At 37.7% G+C, this 23902-nt stretch overlaps 1 protein-coding gene across 1 annotated transcript in view; it reads left to right on the top strand.

Moving 5' to 3' along the window:
- Positions 1–20313, top strand: part of DNAJC1 (DnaJ (Hsp40) homolog, subfamily C, member 1) — a 70046-nt gene extending 49733 nt beyond the window's left edge. The window contains exons 10-13 of the mRNA XM_009887151.1: positions 4224–4343; positions 18014–18062; positions 18541–19025; positions 20098–20313. Of these exons, the coding sequence (XP_009885453.1) occupies positions 4224–4343; positions 18014–18062; positions 18541–19025; positions 20098–20166 (723 nt within the window). The 3' untranslated portion in view covers positions 20167–20313. The remainder of the gene's footprint in view (positions 1–4223; positions 4344–18013; positions 18063–18540; positions 19026–20097) is intronic.
- The last annotated feature ends 3589 nt before the right edge of the window (positions 20314–23902 follow it).

The following is a 23902-nucleotide window of genomic DNA, read 5'->3' as shown; positions in this document are numbered from 1 at the left end:
CATTCCTGTGTGAGGAATAAAATAAACAAAAATTATTATGGTTAGGTTATTAGGTCGACCAGCTTATGATATAAGTGAAGATAATTAGTTGTATCTTCATAGTCACATGTAGTTGCTTTGAAAAATTCTAAAATTAATCTCTAATGATCTTTTAGACCTATGTAATATATTGTTTAAGATTATTTAAGTTACTGGGACCAGAGGGTATGCAACCAAGAGTTCAAAGAAAATGTAAGGATTAAATAATTCAATTAACTGTATGTTTTCTTGGGCAGTTGAGGACTGAAATGGCAAATTTGTTATTCTGTTTATTTATTAAGTTGTCAGTGGAAGTCACGGACCTTTACAGGCCTATACATCTGGCATCTCTTTAGGGAAAACTATCAAAAACTGAAATAAAGAACAGAATTAGTGAAAACCAGGTAAATATGACCTGCATGGAGTCTTGAACATTGCTTCTATAAAGGGAAGTCCTGCCTTAAACCCTCTGGACCTCTTGGAAGGATTAACAAATAGGCAGGGAGAAAGTGATCTGATTGATAAAGGCCACTTGATTTTCCAGAAGAGTTTAACAAGGCTTGTAGGCTTTTAAGGAAAGAAAGCATGGGATTGTACTAGGACCCTTGTTCTACAAACGTTTGCACAGGTATTTTTAAATAAATGCTGCCACGTAGTTTATTTGCAAGATCAGGGAGTAGACATGCTCAAATCAATGAATCAACAAAATTAGATGAAGCATAAGCACAAAGTCCTAGCCAGATTGAAAACATTATCCAAACTTCCATACAACAGTGATTTTAATTGAATCTACAGTATATTGATGACAGGAAGAAATGGTCTAAAGCTAAAATTTAATCTAAAAAAATCCAATTATCTCATATTGTCAAATCAATATAAATAACTTTTAAAGTTTCTGTATAAACTCTTAAATACTAGTCACTTCCCAATTTTATCAATAAAAGGGTATATAGTTTTATACTTATTAATGTTAACAGGTCTAAGCAAGTCAGACTTTTTTTGAAAAGAAATGCTTTATTGTCTAAAAATTTGCTTTTGATGTAATTGAAAATAGAGTTGCTCGTAATTTAAAAAAATCCTAGTAGTGTAAAACTCTCATGCTGAAAGAGGTGGTACGGAATTGCTAGGTGCATATGCCCATGTAGGAGTGATTCTAAACAACAAACCCACGTTCGTATTTCTTTTCTATAGAAGGTGTGTAGTGTTTTGGGTGAACTAATCCTTCAATATTGCCAGCTATGTATGATAAACCATGTTAAAGGATTATTATTTGTGGGAATGCTATGAATTTTTCATATCTACGCTTACAGTTTATTTTCATTTTAAAGGCTGTAGACCATAACTCTGTACTTTTAATTGTGTATTCAGTGTGGGGAGTTAATCCCAGAACGGGGCTTTTTTGATGCAAAATCTGAATGCTTGTGTAGTAACAACAGCTGTCCCCTCACCATGTGGTGTCTTCCATTGCTTTACTGTAGAGATGAATTTTGGCCCAGTGTTTCAGTAATATTGGACACACATGGTTTTAGGTGACAAAGCAGTATGTTTATGCATTCATTTGACTCTCGCAGTTACAGTTGGCTACAGATTAGAACGGGGAGAATACATTCACACCATGACCACCCTCATAGCTGCTTGTAGTAGTTGGATCACAGTAGGTGCTGTTGCATCTAAAGACACAATTAACTGTTGCTGAGGAATTGTAAATTCACAAAAGCTCTTTACAGCTTTAGTGGTCGAGAATGGATTTTCTAAAAGCTTTTTCAAAGATTTTCTAAATTTATAAATGTTTTAAATCTTCACATTCTAAAATCACTGTCAGTTTGAAATAAGATTAACAAATTGATATTTTAATATAGCTAATTAATTCTTGTGCTGTGCATTAACTATATAATTAGCTACAGATCTACAGAATGATTGTATTTTGTCTGTTATTTAGGAAGATAACCGTATGACTTCTGTAATATTTACAAATGGTTAGTAAAGTTTTGAGCACGTAGGAAAATCAAAGCTTGCTGCAAAAATCTGAAAATAAAATTTAACCAGAAAGCTTCTGACACATGTACATCACTGAAAAGATCATCTTGATTTCCGTGTGTAATTGCTTAGATATGCTTTGGATATGGGAAGAGAGAATAGCTGTGAATTTACTTTAAAAACAAAAAAAAAAACCCCAAAACCAAGAAAAAAACCCCAAAACCACACACCCCCAAAAAGGAAAAAAAAACCCAACCAAACATGAAGTTTTAATACATATTAAATAAAAAAATACAGTACAGTGCGTATTAAGGCTGATTTTGAGATATGAAATGTCACTAATTTTTGAACAAAAGGCTTTTAACCAAAAATCTTAGACGACTTCATTATTTAAATTAGTGATGAAAATTTGTGTAAGTAGGACATTAAGTACCCCAAATCTTCCCTTCTAAAAATCTCTGAGAAATATTTTAGTATCAGTTATATCTATGGAGTATAATATAATAAATAAATACATGGAGTGTATTAACTTGTTTAATACAATAAAAGTAATAAGGTTATTGTGCGATGTGGAGTTTTTCTATGTATTTATCGTTTCTTCTGTAGGTCAGAGTGTAATTGTATGATAATGCATGTAATGTATGTGTGAGATCTCTCACATACACACACGTTATTTAAGCGTCTTGCGTTTGAGTCATCATAGATAATTCATTTTATACTTGTATTAAAAACTATCCGAATATGAATGTCTGAGGCTTTCAGCATTGAATAAAGGACTACATGGATCCAAACTAGGACGATTGATGAAATCCTTGCTACTATTGGCTATTATTTACTGTCTTTTAAGTGGCAGGTTGTATTTATGCCAATTTATCTGCTTCAGGGAACACTCTTGATAGCAGAACAAAGTGAATAAAAGTAGTTTGCTTTGCAAATGAATGCAAATGGTGGAGCCTTTCGGGAAGCCCTTTAACAGGAGCAATGCACTTTGATTATGAGTGAAGCTGCCATTTGGACATGGTGAAAAGAGCACGCTTGAACCATTGATTGGGGGAGACAGTAAAAAGTCAGGAAGGGCCCCGTTAAGCTCGCAGTGCGGCAGGCGGATGTCAGTGTGGTTAGAGCACAGTGGGAGAATGACAGGCAGGATTAGTGTCAGGGAGAAGCTTTGCTGTAGTTGTGGAGATGGTCCCTGGGGTCACTCACCTCTGACTGTTGTTCTCTGCTGATGGCTCTGTAATGCAAACTGCTTGATATGTGCCTGTTCATTATCGGAAATGGTGATTAGAAGAGGTATGTCATAAAGAATTCCGTAAAAATGAGGAAAATGGCAAACTACTGGTGGTAACAAAGATTTGGCTCTGCGGTCGTTGCCAAAGATGCCGCAAATGTCGAAGACAGTTACTGCGTCTTGCCCTGTCGAAGACGGTTACTGCGTCTTGCCCTCCAAGGCAAGCAAGCTTTCATGCCTTAAACTGCTCTAATTGTGTGTTCCTTGCTTTGTTCGCTTTTATTTGGCCGTTACGAAGACAGTTATTTTTAACAGGTTGTCTTGTGTAGTTAGAGCAAAACATTTTTATAGCTTTTGGTTATTGGGTGGTGGAAGCATCCGGTTTGGTTTTGTGGCATAACAGTGTTTTGTGGGGGGAGGGGTGTTCTTTAATAGTCTAAATGGAATATTAGAATCAACAGATTTCATTCCTGAATCGTCCCAGAATGCTAAAACATAGGACTATTGCAGTAACAAAAAGCCAAAATGACTGTTCTGTTTTATTTAGAGCCTTTTTAAAACTGAAAAAAAAGTAAAAATTAGGATATTTTCTGTGTCTTTGCTGAAAAAAACTTACATGTGCAATTAAGTAAATGTCTAAAATTTTGCATTTTAAACTGTGATTTAATCTTTAAGTATTGTTGCTTTTTATCTTTACTGCATTTTATAGTGTTATATATATTGTATAAATGTTGGTAGAAATTAAATGTGTTAGCGTATATAAGATACAAAATGCATTTTTTTGAGTATTAAGGATTTTTAATACCTTCCTGTTGCTCTGTTGTTTTTATGCATTTTCAGCAGCAGCTCCGGGAGATGGTAGCCAGATACTTGAAACTATTAAATTTTTGTTTTACACAATTTGATTAATTTGTTTGAAGATTTTTTTTCAGTATGTTACCTCACAAAAATATGTCCAATATCCCAGTGTAATGAATGTTTTACAAATGTTTTACAGGCACCTGAATGGACAGAGGAGGACCTCAGCCAGCTGACAAGAAGTATGGTTAAGTTCCCAGGGGGGACCCCAGGTCGATGGGAAAAGATTGCTCACGAATTGGGTCGATCAGTGGCAGATGTGAGTTCACTCAGATTTGCATTGTATAGAGAGTGACAAACCAGAACAAGACAGGCAGTGTAGAAGGCAGACGTATATGGGGGCCGACATTGTCTTTTGAGAGAGGCTACAATCCTTTTAGGACCTGGAAGTGAACCATTAACTAACTATGCAAGAAGCAGATGTCAGCCAGTCTCTCCCTCCGCAATTAACAGCTGTAACTGATCAGCTGGATGGGGGATTCTGGTGCTTGCAGACTTGAGCTACTGTAACCCAATAACAGAAAAACAATGCACTTCGAGTTTTGTAGCAACCTCCTTTCACTGCAAGCGAACGTTTGTGTGACTTGGTTAAAGATTACATTTCTGTTTCAAGCCAGTCCTTAAAAAATGTAGATGAGCTAATGGTGTTTAGACAGGTGGTTTCCATTAATTAACCGAAATATCTTTACAAACTTTAAAACGAGTTATACATATGATACTGTTTCAGTCCCTTTTTCTGGATTATAGCGTGGTTAATAATGATACTGTGTAAAATGATTAATATCCTTGTTAATTCATATTTTATAGTATTGTTCCAGATATCAAAGAAAGCTCGTACTTATGGTTTTTAAGTGTTATGATCTTAAAACCCTTAGGGGCTAGGCTGTAAAAGACTTTTCCTTTTCAAGCAATAGATCACTAGAACATGATGTAGTGTCTGCTGAGGACCATTTGAAAGCCTTTTCAGCTGACCCTATTTTATAGGTTCTGGAGGGGTTAATGAGAATAATGTTTAAATCCGTTGATGTACGTTTTGAGATTAGATGTTCTTTATTTATTATATTTCAGGAATTATCTTAAATAATGAGAAACAAAGCCTCTGGCTAGAGTGAAATGTGACCCGTTATAGCCTTCTGGGTAATTTGCGTACTTAAGTGTCTTTTCCCCTGTTGATATAATCACAAAAAGATATTTTTAGAAGTTATTTTTAAAGATTTAATGCATCTATACAGTTCTGTTCCTCACGTATACTAGAAAATAAGGCATTTGCATTCTTATACAGCACGTATTATTTGCAAATCAGTGGATGTAAGCAAGAAGTTACTAACCTGGTATGCAAAAGAAATTGTCTTCTTTTGTTTATTCTGTTTAGTATTGTTTATCATACTCCTGAAGTATTCATACTACTGAAGTGGAGTGACTTTATTAAAAAGATGTTACATTTTACTTAGCAGATATTAATAGCAAAAATATTTCACGTACCTTGGTAGTATGCAGTGTGCATGGGAAAGATCTTTTGAGATTGCTTTGGAAAAAATGATGAATTTGCTTGTTACTGGTGATACAAACATGTGGAATGCTTTCACATGCACCCATCGCACAACTAACACTATCTTAACACTGCCTTTTGCACCCATTTTCTGCTTTATTCCTTGAAGCAGGTGTAAAAACATTCTTTATTAAGAATCCTTTGCATAATATATTTGGCCACCATAGTTGCAGACATCCAGTACTGGTAAGAAAAAATTAAGCTCGTTTGCGTCTTCCTTTAGGCAAGAAGTCTTAGGCAACATGCTCTTCAGTGAATTGGACAGAGAAATGAAAGAGAGGTGTATGTTCTAAGAGCTGTCACTTTCATGTATGAAAAGGAATTTTCAGGGGTGTTTACGTGTAGAGAAAGGTCTGAGTGTAATCCTTTTTACTTCCCATGACCTCCAAGTATATGATTAATGTAAGTGTTCTCCACACAAGTTTTTGCTTCTCTAAAAATTTCCCACTGCTGATAATGCTAGGGCGCTTTCCTGACACAGACTACTTATTAGTTTCTGCTACTTTTATCATTGGATTGCACAGTTACAGTGATTAGATTTTAAAAGGAAACACTTAAAAGCTTCCTGGAAACTTCTCTGGATCTCAAGCTGTTATTGCATCAGTATCAGAAATGTTGAAACTGGGAACTACTTCAGATATATCCATTCAACTATTGAACAAGATGTGTAGCACATCCTTTATATTTGTTGAAGGTGACATAGAATAGCATCTACATTTACAGCAAGGATTCTTATTTTACTTGGGCATCACCATAGTTGAACAAGAAATGTTACACTAAAGCTGCAGGAAAACCTTCTGGTTTTGTTAAACTTTGTGCACACAAAAAGAGGTGTGCAGGCAGTGTTTGCTGCCCAAACAACTGTTGCCTGTTTCCACTGGGAGGGATACAGGGAGGTAAGTTTTAGTGTACGAGATGCTGTTTTGAAATAGCTTGTGTAGCAGAGTTTGGGAATCCCTTCCTTACAGCTAACTTAACGTTAGTCAAGACAGATATTTTGAAGTGTCTATTATCTGACAAATGCACTAAATCTTAAAAAACAAAACCATTCAAGGGCAAATTTGAATTAGTTTTTCCAACATTTTCTGTGACGCAGCAAATACTTTTTAAAAACTTGAGACCACTTTCTGCTTGTTTCTTCTCCTGTAAAGTATCAAGAGCAGTAAGGCTTGGTTTTCCTTTCGCAATTAGAGAACTATAGTAAAAAGGATTGACAAGGTACGATTGCTTGTTTCCGTGTGATTTTAAGCATTCGAGCCCTTTTTAATAGTTGGTTAGCTAAATAGGTGTTAATAAAAACAGTTCAAAGTAATCCAGTCCAAAATGATCTCTCCGTTGTTGCTTCTGTCTCAAATTTGTCTTCCGCAGCAAAAAAAAAAAAAAGCTTAGAAACATATTTCAATACTTTTTAAAGAGTATGCTGAAACCACTCATATATGAGTCCAGTCCTGTTCAAGATATTCATCGATGATCTGGATGAAGGGATAGAGTGTACCATCAGCAAGTTTGCTGATGACACAAAACTGGGAGGGGTGGCTGACACGCCAGAAGGCTGTGCTGCTTTACAGCGTGACCTGGACAGGCTGGAGAGTTGGGCAGAGAGAAACCTTATGAAGTTCAACAGGCATCCTGGGGTGCATCAAGAAGAGTGTGGCCAGCAGGTCGAGGGAGGTCATCCTCCCCCTCTACTCTGCCCTGGTGAGGCCGCATCTGGAGTACTGCGTCCAGTTCTGGGCTCCCCAGTTCAAGAAAGACAGGGATCTGCTGGAGAGGGTCCAGCAAAGGGCCACAGAGATGATTAGGGGATTGGAACATCTCTCATATGAGGAAAGGCTGAGGGACTTGGGTCTCTTTAGTCTAGAGAAAAGAAGACTGAGGGGGGATCTTATTAACGCTTACAAATACTTAACGGGAGGATGCCAGGGGGATGGGAGCAGTCTTTTTTCAGTGTTGTCCAGTCATAGGACAAGGGGTAACGGGCACAAGCTTGAACATAGGAAGTTCCATCTTAACATGAGGAGGAACTTTACTTTGAGGGTGGCAGAGCACTGGCACAGGCTGCCCAGAGAGGTGGTAGAGTCTATCATCTGGAGACATTGCAAACCCACTGGGACGCCGTCCTGTGCAACCTGTTGTAGGTGACCCTGCTCGGGCAGAGGGGTTGGACTAGATGATCTCCAGAGGTCCCTTCCAACCCTGACCATTCTGTGATTCTGTGATATATACCAGAAGAGCATCAGTGAAATTCACTGCCTCTAACCACCCCAAAGAAATTCCGTTTTAAATTGTCTTAAACTTCTTCCTTTTTTTTTGAGAAGTATATCCCTACATCAAACTATATTCATTTCCACTGGCAGTTTTTAAGCAGGATGAAGTGACTTGAGGGGAGTGTTCCTAGCTTTTGTGAACTTCTCACCTTCACGGTGTTGTTTTAACTTAGTTTTCTGGGTTTATTTGTTTTGGAGGGTTTTTTAAAATATATTTCTGAATTTTCCTCCTGGCATTATGTTAATGAGTTTTCAAACAGTATGAAGCAAAATTTTTCATGCCTGGAGCTTTAATACTGCTTTTTTGCATTTAAAGAAGGCCCAAAAAGTTTGTGTCTCCAGAGAGATTTGTTCAGCTTGGAAAATTATGTCTTGATTTTGCTAGAACGTGGTTTTGATACCCCCAAAACCTGGTGAGCCCATGTAAATCTTACAAAGCCAAGAACTAAAAGTATATTGGAAGATCAGTAGAATTCAGAAAGGTCAGGACAAGTTAGAAAAATAAGATGAAAAAAATTGGTTGACATTAAAAAGACAATATATGCAAGGGCACACAACAAGATGGTGATCAGGTTCACAAATAAAAGATGCCAAACAACTGTCTGGGGGTAGATCTTAAAAAGCAGGGGGAACATGGAGATATAATGAGCTAGATACAAGTCAACAAATAGTGAGTTCTTATGAAAAAGGCAAGCATCTTACTGAGAACACACAAACAAGAGGATGCATCTCCATCCTTAGTTTCTGTCTAGTTTTCAGTATTGCACTCAAACACGTGATTCCATATGAAGAGTCCAGATGAGAACGAAAGGTCTCTAAAGTGTGACCGACAAGGAAAGATTGTGAAGGAGTTCATGTTGTTGAACTGAAAGAAAATCCGAACTGAGGATGTAAGTACTCAACTACATAAAAGGAGACCTGTAAAGAAGAATACATTGGCTTTATAGGGCAAAAAGTAATTACCCCAAATTTTATCACAGGCTGCAGAGTTAGACATTGAGGGGCAAAGAATTACAATGGAGATGAGAAAGCAGTGGAATAAGCTGCTGTGGAGTCTCCGCATTTGCAGGCCTTCGAGAACAGGTTAGACAAACATCTGTGAGAAGCAACATCAATGTCGTGATTCTGCCTGGGGTTAGGTCCTTCTCTTCATATGGTCTGTGATTAGCCTAGCAAGTGCAAGCTATCTAGGAGGAAAGGGGGAGGAAACGAAACCATCCCTACAATTGGAAGCATGTGTGAACTCATTTTAAAAAATGTAAAATTAAAGCCAGATAGTCACCATAGTTGGTTAGTAATCACTACATATACCTTAGCTTGACTGTTTTTAAATTCAGTAGTTCCTAACAAAGTGTTCTTACAGATTTTTTTTTTCTTTTCTACTAATATTCAAATTGGGGTTTTGTATACGTTTAAGTTTAACTGCGTTATTTCCTGAACTACTGCACAAATAAGGATTACTATAAGGCCCATTATGTGGTTATATCTACCAGATTCCCTGTCCAAACAGGTACATCCACACGATGTGAGATGCAGGCCCCTGGGAAAGTGCCGACCAAAATCCAACAATGACCAGCCTTGTCCATGCTGCAGTGCCCCTGAGCTCATTCAGCTCTACTGTTTCTATTTATGTGATACCAGCATAAATATGCTTGCAACATATTCCTATGCTTTTCAGCTCAGAGCTAGGTTAAGCTTGCAACGTGGTGCAGCTATACTATAAGAAGGCTCATTACTTTAACTTTTGTCATGTTAAATGTAGGATATGTTTATCTTGTCTCTCCTCAGGAAGACATCTTTTAACAGCCAATGCATAATCAACCCAAAATAGATGAGGTTAAGTTGTGCTCATTTTATCAGTATGTTTAATTATTTAAATTGCTAATTGTCATTTTAATGTGTGCATATTGGGAATTTAGCAATCTTTTCCCATAAAGATGATTTTCAACTGGCTTAATATAATGAAATCTTACTGCTTTCATGACTGAAAGCTTCTACAGCTTTTAAAGTTATTTTTATTGCAATTGGCTGGTGTTATAAATTAGAATTCTCAAGTATTTTGATTATGAAAGGGAAATGGAGTTCAGTTAACTCTAATCAGGGTTCCTGCCTGCTGACCTGGTTACCTGTACCGCTGCTCTCTGTCATCCTCTAAACATCTGTTCTTTGACCCATTTTCCTTGCTGAATTTGTTGCTCCAGGGTTAGTTCTTATTCCTGTCCTCCAATCCTTAAGGAAATAATTGACCTTTTAAAACAAAATAAAAAAAGTTATGTTTGAATTTCCTAGGCACTGTGAACACCCTGTAACATAGTATAAATAATGAATGGAATGGAGTTTCAAGACTACTATTTCTGCAAAAATTATATTGTTTGATTTGACAAATGCTAAGCCTTATGAAGATTTATAATGATTGTCAGCTTTTGCTGAATTAAAAAATTGAGAAAAGGCACTTAGATGTGAAATTATAGAAGTATATTGTATTTGACAATACCTACCCTTATAGATAAAGAGTTAAAAAAAAATATTAGCTGAGAGGCATAAATTAATTTCAGTAACTACAAAGGATGTTCAAATTGTAAAAATAACAGAGGAAGTAAAAGCTGTCTGGCATGCCAAACAGACTTTAATGTGATTATTAGGTACAGGTTTTTTAAATTAAAGGCAAAGAGATCTCAGATTTCATACTTGTGAAGTAATATCATTCACTTGTCTTACAGGATTTAAACTGATTCTGTTTGCTCCTGCAGTCACTAATCTCATGCATTTGTGTTGCAAAACCGGACTGATTAGGATTTGCTGCTTGTATAGAAAACCAGTAAGATAGACAGCAAAACAATAGACAGGTGGATATATTTTAGCAGACATTCTGAATTATCATGAAACCTGAAAGCATAAGGTTTGGGGGATGCTTATTTTGTGATATCTCTCGTATGTCCAAGCAACAGTTTCAGCCTTTGCGTCTGACTGCGTGAGTTCGTATTTATTGTACTTTATATGCCGTTCTAAAATAATTTCTTATTTTTGACAAATGTAAGCTCATTACCTTGCCAGCAAGAAAACATCTATACGAGAAATGAGCCATATGTAAAAGTTCATGAATTTATTAGGTTTTTTTGCTTCTGGGGATTAAGTGTTTTCCTAAGTCTGTTTTACATTTCATTTTGTATACTATGTCTGTGTTAACTCAGTTACTGTGCTCTCCAGTTGTGGATATTCTGAAATGTTCACCCTTAGCAGCTTGCATATATTTATGTAATCAATAGTTCTTCCAGTTGCTTATTGAAGTATAAAGACCTAGCTCTGGATCGAGGTCCAAAAGAGGTTATGAATATATAAGACGGGATTTAGATCGTATGTAGGTCATGTAGATCCCTCAATAGGAGAGTGAAATCTTCAAAACACCTGTCTGATCCCGTGGGCACACCAGAATGTCTCTGTTGGTACTTGGTGGAGACGAAAAGGTGGCTGCTGTTTACAATTCCCTCATTGCATGAAGTTTTCTTCTGTGCAGTCCTACAGTTGCCCCTACAGTTTTTGCAGAATTGGGCAGCCCAATACATGTTGTACTCAAATGCAAAATGGGTCGATATCCTTTTCATAGAGCACAACCAGTGCATTCTTCTCACTTAAAGGAGAAAGTTTTTTACAGAAGACAGTGGGATTCCAACTTTCAGTTCAGATACATGGCTTGTGGAGTCGTCAAGCCAGTGCTGCTGCAACTTTTCAGGGTGGCTTGAATTAATGTAATGTCCCACATACGTCTTGGTGAGCTGTGTTTCCATTCCATTGCAGAATTCAAGTTTTCTGACTCCCAGGAAAGGTAATGCACTTTGCCTCAACAGTCACAAAGATGTCCAAGCTGTTCTCGCAATGAGCATTTGAGCCAAACTCCTCTCTTCCATGAGTGTCCATTGAGCTAAAGACTCTCAAACATGGATTTTAACTGACCAAAAAAAAAGCCTAGCATGAAGTCCCCAGCATCACGACAATTCTAGTCGCTGAGTTCTTCCTCTTTCTGTGTCCTGAAAAAAAGAAGCAATTCTTCTGCTGCTTTAAGTTAACTATGTGGGCACTTAAACTGGAGAGAGGCTAGTGTTCTACATCTGGTGATTTAGGCTAAGTTTGCCTTTTTTGCAGGCCACATCTTAAACTGCCTCATAATTAAACTCACAGTTGTTTTGGGGATTTCTGTTGAGGTAGCTACCTCTTCTCCATCTGCTGTGGCAAAGTTCAGAATCACACACGGCTTCAAAGTCCATAACCATAAGAAAACTGTTGGTCTGAGCAAATTCAGTTAAATTCATAACATATTTCTTAGTTCTTTCAAGAATAAAAAGCATTTTGTCCTTAAAATACTCATTTGCTATATTAGGATTAAATTTAACTTCTAATTTACACAGTGGATAGTCTGTATCCACTTTAGTTATGTTACAGACTTTTGGGAATGTCGGTAACAATCTACTAAGCAAACTGTTATAAGCAGTGCCAAAACAAAGGTACGTCTTCTGATATGAAATATTTCACTTAAGAAATCTAGTAAGTTGCAAATTAGAGTACTTGCAAAAATGGAGAATGATTTGTGTTGATGCTTCAGTATTTGAAGTTTCACCAGTCTGTTAAAACTTGAAGACAATTTTAGCAGCCTTTTTAGTGTATGTAAGGGAAAGCAGTTTATAAAGCAAAAACTTTTGAGTCTTTCACATGAAGATAAAGGAATGAGTTGTTATTGTTGTCTGACTTGGGTCAAAGAGTTCTTGGTACAATTGTGGTTGCTATGAAAAAGCTATTTAGATCTAGACTGGAAGAACAACTTGGTACAGCAGGTAGCATTTTGGTTACAAGGGGAGAACTTCAAATTTGGCAGTTTATTCTGTGCTGTTCTGGAAGTTTAGATCTGCAAACATCTACTACTTTGACAAAGCCAGGAGGGCGTTAAAATCCTTCTGTGTGTGGCTTTCCATTATGAGAAAAATGTCATTATACCTCAAATTAGAAAATTGATGAAATTCCTCACTACTGCATACTAGCCTCAACTACTCACAGGCTGTCTCCACATTAGTTTTTCCCCATAATTCCACAGATCTTGGCATTTTTGCACAACATAACTAGATGGAGAGCATGCAGGAAAATAACCACTGGGTGAACAGAACACTGCTACTGGGACAGCGAATTTCTGATAGTTGATACTGAGAAACTGTGGCAGATTTAGTAAATATTTAGAGAACTCCTGCTCAGGAAGATGCTAAGAATAGTAAACAGTTTTATCAGAACCTCTATTTTTCAGTAGCACAATAACACGTCATCCTTCCTTGCAAGAACGTTATATACATTCGGGAAGCCAAGCGATGTGGCTTATTACTTCCTCTACAAACCCCACCGTATTTTCTCAGAATGTTGTCAGAACTTGAGAGATTTGTACTTTTGTAATTATCTGGTGCAATCCTCATCAAAATGATATCCTATTCAGAGAAGGAAGGTAGATTGTTGTCCACAGAATATTGCCAGGAGACAGCAAAATGGCAAAGGCTTCAAAGCCCCCTTGGCACGTGCCCTGTGAAGCTGGGCTGGTCTCGGTGCTGGGACGGGTCAGCTGAAGTGATGGGCAGAGGGCTGCTGATGTGGGGACAGGGAATTGCTCTTTATCTTCTTGCAAAAGGGCTGTTGCTCCCTGTTTGGTATCAGTAGGATCACTGTACCTGACTTTACAGGGTTTTCCCTCCAGGTCTGTCACAATTCTCTGCTTTTTTTATGCCTGTGTTCCCTGCAGGATGAAAAGCAGCCTCTCATTCATGTAACAGCAAAATTGGCTTTTGCCTGGGCCACTGAGAGTCTTTTAAGCTGACTCTGAATAATATTTTTTTTCTCCTGTATATCTCTGAAGCATTGATTGTCCCATCTGAAAGAGGTGGCGGGTGTCCAGGGTAGCAAGAGATTGAACATCTGGATGGTCACGATGAGGAATGTTTTTACTGCTAGGTGTCTTGTCGAGTAGCAGCTAGTCTTGTGATCTGGACTAATTGTCAGCAGTACAGGAGGAAAGCAGCTCTGCCTGGCTTTCATCGCATAGAATCAACCCACTAATCCCACTTGCTTTCAATAAAATTGTTTTGTAGCTGAAGAGCTATTGAAACTGAGCTCAGAAAGGACTTCTCAGAAGCAAACTGTTCCTGTGGCTTCTTTCTGTGCATCCCATAGTAAGGTGGTTTGATTTCTACTTCAGCAATCAGATTGCTTGCATCCAATTTTTCAGAAGCAAACTGTTCCTGTGGCTTCTTTCTGTGCATCCCATAGTAAGGTGGTTTGATTTCTACTTCAGCAATCAGATTGCTTGCATCCAACTTTTTTTTTTCCTTTGGTCATCTTGCTCTGTCTAAGAAATTCTCTTTCACTGTGCTTGTGATTACCTGACTTTATTTATGACTTCTGTTATCCCTGTGGACTACAAAGATGCCTAGGTTATTTGGGCATAGAAACAACAATATTTAACGTTGATTCCTATAAAACAATGCAGTGTGTCTGTTGAGTAGTACAGACACTTGCAGGAACATAAGATCCGCCCTCTTCTGTTTTAAATCACTTTCACAGTCTTGATCCTTATTATTTAAGGTGTCCACAGACCCAGGATTTCTTAAGGGCTGGCTAATACTGTGGTGAAAGCTGTTGTCGGTAACAGCGGGCTTTTAGCACAACTTTTCACTGTCATGATAAAACTCATGATTTAATAAACCTGAAAACTGCAATTTTAAAGCATTATACAGGAACGATCAGCAATTGCAACTAGATGAGTAATTTTACAACTGCTTCATACTTTGAATAACAGTATTTCCAAGTATGTTACTTGGATGTCAGAAAGCATGGAGGAACTGGCAACAAAGGAGTCGGCAAATTTGAGTGGCAAGAGCAATGATTAAACTCAAAACAGATCAAATTGAAATACAATTTAATATGTTCCATAGGTTGGATTCCTAATAATCCTTAGTAGTTTAGTACTGACATGTTATGATTCTTGCTCTGTGTCAGTATCTTTAACAGTAATGGCAGTTAAACCTGATGGACAAATAAATCTTAAGTCTAAATAAGTGATACCTGAACTCGTAAGTGAAAAGAGCTGGAGTAAATATGAACTGTACATAGCACCTGGAAAAGGATTTGCAAAATCATCCGTATGAAGAAAAAAGCTGACCCAAAAAAAAGAGAATAATAGACAAATAATCTTCTCATGTAACCTGTGAATGATAGTAAAGCTGTGAGTAAGAAGCTTGGTGAGCTGTCAAACTTGCATCAAATGAAAGTGCTTGTTCAGTGTTTGAAATTGTAGGGTTTTGGTATCTAAACCATACACACAGTTGTTATTTCCAGCTTACCTGGTGAATGTTCAAATTGAAACTCCATCAAAATATGGACAGATACCATGATGCCTTCAAAAGAGAAAGTCTTGGAAAAAGTCAATGTGATAAATGAAGTCACTTACTACAAATACTGCATCGGAGTTCACCAACTTACTATGGCTGAAGTTATCCATAATAAGATAACCTATGACAAGACTGTTACTTCTGAAATTTTGCTTGTAGGGGGAAATATGAAATGCCATTAGGATATAGAAGTAAAACAAAATCCTTTACTGCTCTACTGGAGAGGGCTGGTTTAGATTCTAATTCAATTAGATGTAATATGCAGCAAAATTATGTCTATTATGGGATACCTACACTAACCTAATTTGGGAAGGTCTGTCATGTAAAGGAAACTTCAATCCGGCATATTGATTTGCACCACTTCAAATGCAAAGTTTATGTTGCAGGTGTAGTCTCAGTTTGAAAGATAAAATGGTAATTGCCAACTTCTGAAAACATCAGAGGTTCAACGTAGACAAAAAACCAAACACTGGCATTGAGGTAGCACCTTTGTATACCTGTGTCTGTCTTTGCTTGCAATTTTGTTCAGGGAATCTTTTCTTCTCTCTTTTTTCCTGCCTTCTTGGCCTTATGAGTAGTCTGTAGATCTTTGAAAGAAGTACTTAAAAATAGCAGAATGGTTTAGAAACAGTTTTCTGAAATGCATGAACATAAATAGATAATGCCTTGTCATATTTGTAGTGAATCCACTGCATCATTGCAGTAAGCTCTAAAGGATCAGCTGCTTGTTTGCATGACAAGTTCTTCTCACTCTTTTCAAAATAATCTATGATAATCCAGTCTATATAACATAATTTCTATTTAAGAGATGCCTAGCAGAACACCTAGCAGACAATTTCTATTAGTGGAACACCTGTTTCAAGGAGGATCCATCCTGTTGTCTCAAAATCAGGATCATGCAAATCACAGACAGAACTGTTAGTGATACTTAAAATTATCTGTTCCTATTAGTATTCTGAGATTTCTCTTTGAGCAATTAAAACTTTCTCATATGGCAACAGTAGAAACTGGAGTTTTCTGTGCCAGATGTCTACCTCTGGATAAAGGTTTTGGTTAATTAAAGCTGGGAATTTTTTTGTTCGTGGAGTTTTCATCTAAACCTAATTATCCCAGAAAATGAGACTTAATTTGTAGAGAAAATAGACCACTTTGCCTTGTTAAGTCTTGCTGTCAGTTTGTTAAGGAGATCCAGTGCTTGCCTGTTCTTAAAGCAAAGTCCTGCAACTTAATGGGCAAAAAGGTGGGTGGGAGGAGCCAGACAGACTAGACGAGAAGCGGACGGTACCAAAGTATTTTAACTGTTGAAGTACTCACTTATGAATCTTGTCATAGAACAAAAATCCTCAATCTTTGTATTTTCTTCTTCCAGCAAATAGCTGTACAACCCCCTGGCTGCTCTATGTAGAGGAAAATTGTTATTGTTAACGTTAGTTAGCTAAAATAGCAGAGGTCTATGCTGAGGCTCTGAAGGTCTAAATGATTCAAATTGTGGGTAAATGTGATCCCACATGGAGGAATTTCTGAGTTTGTAGGTGGTGTGGATTTTATTTTTGCTCTGGGCAGCACACTACCAAGTGCCTTACACAAAACAGATGTTAACACCTGAAGTCCCAGGTTCAAATAGCAGGAAACAGGTTCCCCATCCCAGGTAGTGTCAGTTCTGCTCCAGTGCATTGCCTGTTTACATTTTAAGTTTTATTTGATTTGGGTGGCTCAGACTACTGGATTTCAATTTCTAGCTATTGCGCAAAGACCTCATATTTAAAAAAACTGAAATTGAAATGTGGTATTCATAAAACATTTTCAGTGATTAAAAAGTGTGTATATTTCTTTTGAGTATGACATTTTAAGTTGGTTTTGTACAGTACTTGAATTTTGGACTCTAGGTCATTTGATACAGCACAGATGCTGAGTGATTAAGAGGATCTTAATTTTAGATGAAGCCTGTTTTCTTTGTTATCTATAGTGAGGTCTAGAAGTTTGGGATGGGGAAGCTCCTCATTCTGGGTGGGGAGAAAGCCTGTTTGTTTCCTTACATAAGAAAAAATTAAAATGCTACATCTGGTGTTACTTTTCTCCCAGGACATAGATTTTGGTATACATGGAGAGGTTCAAGCGGGCAGCTCTCCATCCTTTGGATTCTCAGTAATAAACTTTTTACCTGAAACATCGGGACTGAGGAGGTGTTTCTGCTGATCTTTGGCCGTCAAACTGTTACATTTTATTTTGGGGCTGCATGCCTGTCCGTTAGCGTGCTTCATCATCTGGACCTACGTGGGTTATTTTGTTCTTTTGTTCAGTATTGAGAAACTAATGTGTAGAAGATAGCTCATTTGCTTCCCTTTTCCCCCTCTTCTTGTAGTATTTTTAAGTTAGAGAATTAGGGTTTAACAATGAAAGAGAATAAAGTTTGAGTATCAACTGCGATGTATTATGGTGATAGTAATAGAAATGCACAGCATTGCTTACATTATTTTAGTAAGCTAGGAATCTTTTAGAAAGGACAAAGTCTAAAAAGTTACTTTTTGCCAGTCTGGGATCTGTGTATGAACAAAGCCAGCAGAACATCACCAGCTTTGCCGTATTTAATCTGTGTTTGATGTTGATATTTTGCAGTAAACTGCTAATGACCTATGCAATAGCCCAAATAATGTAATTTTTTTTAATAGTCCTTTTTTTTGTTGTTGTTTTCATACAGGTTACCATGAAAGCCAAACAACTGAAGGATTCTGTTACATATACACCAGGTGTGTGCTACGAGATCCTCACTGACGCTGATAGAAAGCACTGTATTTGGATGATAGCCGTGCAATGCAGTGCATGTTGTACATTTCGGGGCGTGCTTTGCAGCGAGACTTTCACAACCATGCCTTACTTTGAGCAAAGAGAAGAACGGATGGGTGTTCTGAGGGAACGTTTCCCATTAGCTACATCCTCCCATGCTTTCTTAGTTTATTGTGGGTTTTGTTCATTTGTTCAGGCTGTTCTGTTGTTTGTTTATATCAGTGTGTTAATTTACTAGTCCTTCACGTATACCATATTTGGTAAAAAGTTCATTGCTTCATTCCTTGATTTCTTGATAAGCATTTTCTTTAAGCTTTTGATCCAGAAGAGCTTTTTCTCCTCTATGCACTATTCCGGGTACCTTTTATTTGCAGGCGGTTCCCTGCTTGTTTGTGGTTGGCTTTATTTTTTTTAGAATTGTAACAACAATACTTCTAACAGGTATCATTAGGCTCTCTGAACTTAAAACACTGGCCCAGAATTCCAAGAATGTCAAAGTCAACGTGAATTTGCCAGACCATATAATCACCCAGCGAGAAAGGGAGGAGGAAGAGGAAGAGGAGGAAGAAGGGAACTACGATCATATCCCAGGGCAGGTGGATGTCCAAATAGATCAAAAGGAGACCATTGCAAGTGAAACCAGACACCGCAAACGAAAAGTTGTCAAAGCACCTGAAATGAATCTACCAGCAACAAAAGAGGTACCAGAAGAGAAGGGCAGAGGAAGACGCCAGAAAGATTTTGATAACACAGAGCAGGAGGAAGAGAGTGATGATGAGAGCAGAAAAAGAGAGAAAAGCCGTGCCCCAGAAGAACTGTGGACTCAAAACCAACAGAAACTTCTTGAAATGGCCTTGCAGCAGTATCCAAAGGGAACGTCGGATCGCTGGGATAAAATAGCAAAATGTGTTCCTGGGAAAAGCAAGGTATGCTTAGTTTTGTTTGAACCATAGTATAAACTGGGGGGAAACATATTTTCTACCAATTTATGATCACCGTAAGAACTGAGGGTCCATGCAGAAAGGTGAGGTCTTTACTTAGCCTATCGGTCCAGACATAACCGACCTAAAGAGTGTTACTGTCGTGTTTGTTGGTTTTATTTAAAATACAGTTTCATTTAATTCGGTTTGTTTGATCTGTTACAGAAAATGTTGAAATACCTCCTGTTGCATTTAAAATACTTACCTCTCCTCTGCCTTTCAGATCTTCAATGGCAGGACAAATTAGATTTTAGGACAAATTTTGATTCAAAGTTAGTAAGCAAATGTTGGTGAGCTGCTTTGCTTACACTTTTAAAATACCTTTCTCAACCCATCTCAATGAACAAACAAAATAAGTAATCCAGCTGCAAGTGTTAAATGCTCAATAATCTATCTAATGTTCTTTTTGTAAGTATAATCTTTTTAAATAGTGTTCATTGTCATTGATATAGTTGGTCTGTACTAGATTGTTTAATAGTTGTGACTGATAGCTTAGTTTGCTTGCTTCAGTCATTGTAGCTGCAGAAACCCCTAATTTTATCTGTGCCAAACACAGCGCGAGAGAGCAGGAAACGTGGGAGGGGGATTGGAGTGGTTCCCTGGCTCTGAAGCTGTTCAACAGTATCCGGTGTCAGTAGGTGCCGTGGTAGTGACTGTAAAGGCTTGTCCTAACCTATCCGCAGCCTGGCTCATACCAGAATAACTGTTCTGAAATAGATATTACAATACAACTGTTTAACAATTGCTTTTATGGTCCTTGAAATTATCCATTAAGAAATATAAATTGCAAGGTCATTTATCTAATCTGCTCTTCACTAGATATAGATTCTCCTTCTGAAATTCAGGGTGCAACTTTAAAAAACAGACAAACAAAAACCACCACCCAAACCAAAGAGACTCGCCAACCCCCCCCCCAGCCCCCAGAATGTAGCTTTTCTAGAATAGAGGTAGCGTGTACAGAGTTAAAGCAATACTAAAATATCAAACTTTTAATTAACACTTTTGTTTTTCCTTTTAGGAGGAGTGTATAGCAAGATACAAGTTGCTTGTTGAACTGGTACAAAAGAAAAAAATGGCTAAAAGCTGAATGTTCTGAACAGAAGAAATGTAGCTCATCTTTGTCAAAATGGGGTTTTAAATCTCATATGCAGGAAACTGCATTTTTGTACCTCAGTATTTCTATACGTCATGTGCCTTAGTAAAAGAAAATATCAATAAATCTTATACCATCTTACCTATTTTGCGTGTTGAAGAATGAAGGTGTATTTTTGTGTTGGAGAGCTGCTTATGTAGATGTGTGATAACAAAGTTTTAAAAATTAGTAAACCTTCAGGACAACCCACACTGGTAATTGCATACTGGAACCGGTAGGTTACAGCTAATGAATATACATAATGTAAAGAATTTTAAATGTTGTTTTGAAAGAGAGAATTGATCTGAAACTGTTAAGCAAGAACAGGAGTATTGGAACTTTGCACTCAAAATACATTTTTCTTTCTTGCAGCTATAAATAGAAGACAATAGGCTTACAAGCACGTCTGCTGCTACCTGAAATGTCTACTTATTCTAACAGTATTTTGAAATAAACAGTATTTCTAATCTTCCATGTACATTTAAACACACCTGCAATATAATTATTTTTTTACGAACCCTGCAGACTAATACATGGTAATTTTTAGTAGTGCTGTTTTTTGGTAAAGTTGAAAACGGATGAGAACATTCAAGGTCTCTAATTAAGGTATAAAAGGCATATACTTCATGAGGGGTTTTTAAGTACAGACTAGGACTTTAAAAGCTAACATTTTTGTGCTAAGAGTTCTCATATTTGGGGGTGGTTTGTGTGCACTGGATTCAATATAGTTTGATTTTATATTTGAATAATAGGTAGTAAGGGTTATTATTCTTTACTTGCTATTTTGTTTTTCATGATTTTGGAAAAGTTATGTAAAGTTTAAAATGCTGGTATAATGGGTACTTGGGCTGTAAATGATAGGCATAAATCAGAGCAGCGATTATAGTCTTTTGCAAGAAACATTAAGGACTTTTCTAAAGAATTATTTACAACTCAAATTCTCATTTAATACCAGGATTCTAGTAAGCTTTTGAGTTTTAATTCAAAATTAAACTGAAAAATCAGAGGCCCGTATATCTGAAGTCAAAATTGGAGCTTAGTTGCCTGAAAATCTCCCATTAACTTTCTGCCATTTACGCTGTTGATTTTCTGCAGTAACTGCCAATTGTGTTGCTTTTGACAGATCAGAATTTCACAACATTTCATCCCATTCCCATAAAACTTTAAGGGAGAAGGATTTAGGAAAGAGGACAGTGTTCCATATGTGTTCCTTACCAAGTGGAACATTATGATTGCTCTTGGTGATATATGAAAAAGTAATCTTAGTCGGTAGAAATAATGATACCGTGGAGTATTCAGTAGATACAAAGTAATGCATCTTAATTTTGTTTCACACAGAACTTCACAGGTTACCTGCACTGGAAACTAAACATATGTAGAAGCTGTACTATGACCTGCGTGTGCTAATTGATCAAATAGTAATTCTGTGCTACTAATGCACCTACGAAGGAAGAGTCTTAAGTGAGATCAAGTGAGATATCTTCCAGAGATACCAGGAAATCTTAACTTTGAAAAGGTATTAGTCATCCAGAACGCTGTAAGATAGCTGACTGTAGCTGCAAAACAAGGTAATGGAAATGGCAACAAAGAAAAGCTGGGAAAATGGTTGGGTGAACTGGTAAAAATTCACTTGGTGGAGCGTTGAGAGGGCTGGGGTAGAAGAACACGAGCAAACGGAGGTGTATTGTTCATGACAAAATGGACTGGTAATTGGAATATTTCTGCGCTAAGTAGTGAGGCTCTGAAACAGCGTTCTACAAGCAGGCAGAGAAGTGGCATATGAAGGACAATGAGTTGTAAAAGGGAGTTCGAACAGTTGACTACGGCACCTCTGGTTACTTGTAAGTTGAGGGCTGGGCCCGGGGAACACTCCGGGGGGGTGTCTTGTGTCCCTTTTAAGTTTCTTTGAATGGAAGATGTAAGTTCTGCTTAACTGCTCTGAAATGGTATTCTACACTTGATTTTACTGTAAAAATATTTCCTTATGGCTTACTTTTAAAATGAAAATCAGAGTGTGAAATATTATGTTCTTAGCCTAAGGCCTAGGGTATCTTTTTCAAAATGCATCACCATCCTGCATACCTTCAAAAATGGAGTCATGCTGTACACCTTGGGGTGTCTCTCGGGGAGAACCTCCTTAATGGTCAGAGGATGAATTCCTCAGCTGAAAGGGGATGTATTCAGTAAAGACAAGGGCAAAGAGAAATAATCAGCTATACTGACAGTAGCTAAGTAACTGGAAAAGCAGCAGCTCTTCAAGAAGAGGATTTATATTTCAGTATATCTGTGAACATACAGTGAATTTGTAATTCGCTCTAATGCACTAAGCTGGTAATGTCTTGCTGTATAAAAAGAAAAAAACCACACACCAACAAAACCAAGTCCTGGGCGAGTCCAGCCTCCGAGGGGAAGAAAGTCATCTTTCCTTTCCACTCTGTGTTTACAAGGCTTCACCTGGAATGGTGTGTCTGGTTCGGTGTGTCACACTTCAAGGAAGATGTAGACCATCCAGAAGAGAGCAAAGAGAATGATCCAGAGTCTGCAATGCCTGATTTGCTAGGAAGGACAGAAGGAATTGTTGGTATTTATTTGCTGTACACTAGAGAGGGAGAAAAAAATTTGGAGTAGCTAGAGTGGAGCTTTGCATTTGCGTGATCTCTGTGTCTCCGTGATGCAATTAATACAGAAGTGTTACGTGTCTGTTTTGGCTGTGAAGAATAATAAGGGGCTCACTTTGGAGTGAGAAATAGTTTGGTTAGATATTGGGGCAAAAAAGCCAGTGGCCAATGTAATGAGGACTTTGACACCTTTTATCATTGGAAATCTTTAAAAACACGTAAGACTATCTGCTCAGGACTTGCCTGTATCACTACTGTGTACGTGGCAATAATTACACCCTGTGGCCAGTCTCCGTAAGACTGTCCAGGCGCTGTTTTGTCGTGGGTCTGATGTATCTACCACCAGAGCTACTGTTTTTCTAAAACTTCCTGTCCATGAAAATGGAGGTCACTCTAGGCTTGGGATTTAAGCAACTTCCAGCTTCGGTTCTAGCACAGGATGCAGATTTTCTCCAAGTAATGTTAAGAAATATTTGCCTGCAAGCAAAATAGTTTTCTTTTCCTGGGCAGTTGTGAGCTGTTCCTCAAAGTGCCTTTTGCACTGTAACTTTGTGCATGAAAAGCTTTCGGTCTTAGAGGGTCTATGCTGTAGCTTCTATACTGTGACTTGCACCCTAAATGAGTCAGATCTGAGTCTATTTGGAGCACCTTTGCATGTCCCTGTTGCTGGGGTAGGCGAGACGCTATGGAACGGGGCAGGCGGGCAGCATTACCGTACTACGCTGAGGATACAGTCCAAATGCCAAGCGAAAACATCAGGATTTTGTAAAATAATAGCCCAACAGCCATACACAAGTGCATGAGTAGAACGTAACTGAGATGCTGTAAAGGTTAATAGTGCTATAATTTACATTAGTTTAGTTCTTAAAGGACTACTAGATGCTGTTCAGCCATGTCCTGTAGATCTGAATGTTTGGACTCTATTATTCTCAACTTTACAGCTGACAATATATGAACCAATTGCAAAATCTTCCCCAAAACATTTTTTGTTTTTTTAATGTCACCTCTTTATGAGATGACAGAGTCTGAAAACAATAGAAACATTGAGCACTTGACTTTAAAAGAGCTCCCCT

This window comes from Charadrius vociferus, unplaced genomic scaffold, assembly GCF_000708025.1.
Source record: "Charadrius vociferus isolate BGI_N301 unplaced genomic scaffold, ASM70802v2 scaffold126, whole genome shotgun sequence".
In the NCBI taxonomy this organism is placed as follows: domain Eukaryota; kingdom Metazoa; phylum Chordata; class Aves; order Charadriiformes; family Charadriidae; genus Charadrius; species Charadrius vociferus.
Note: the sequence above shows the minus strand (reverse complement) of the source record. Positions and strands in the feature narration are given on the sequence as shown.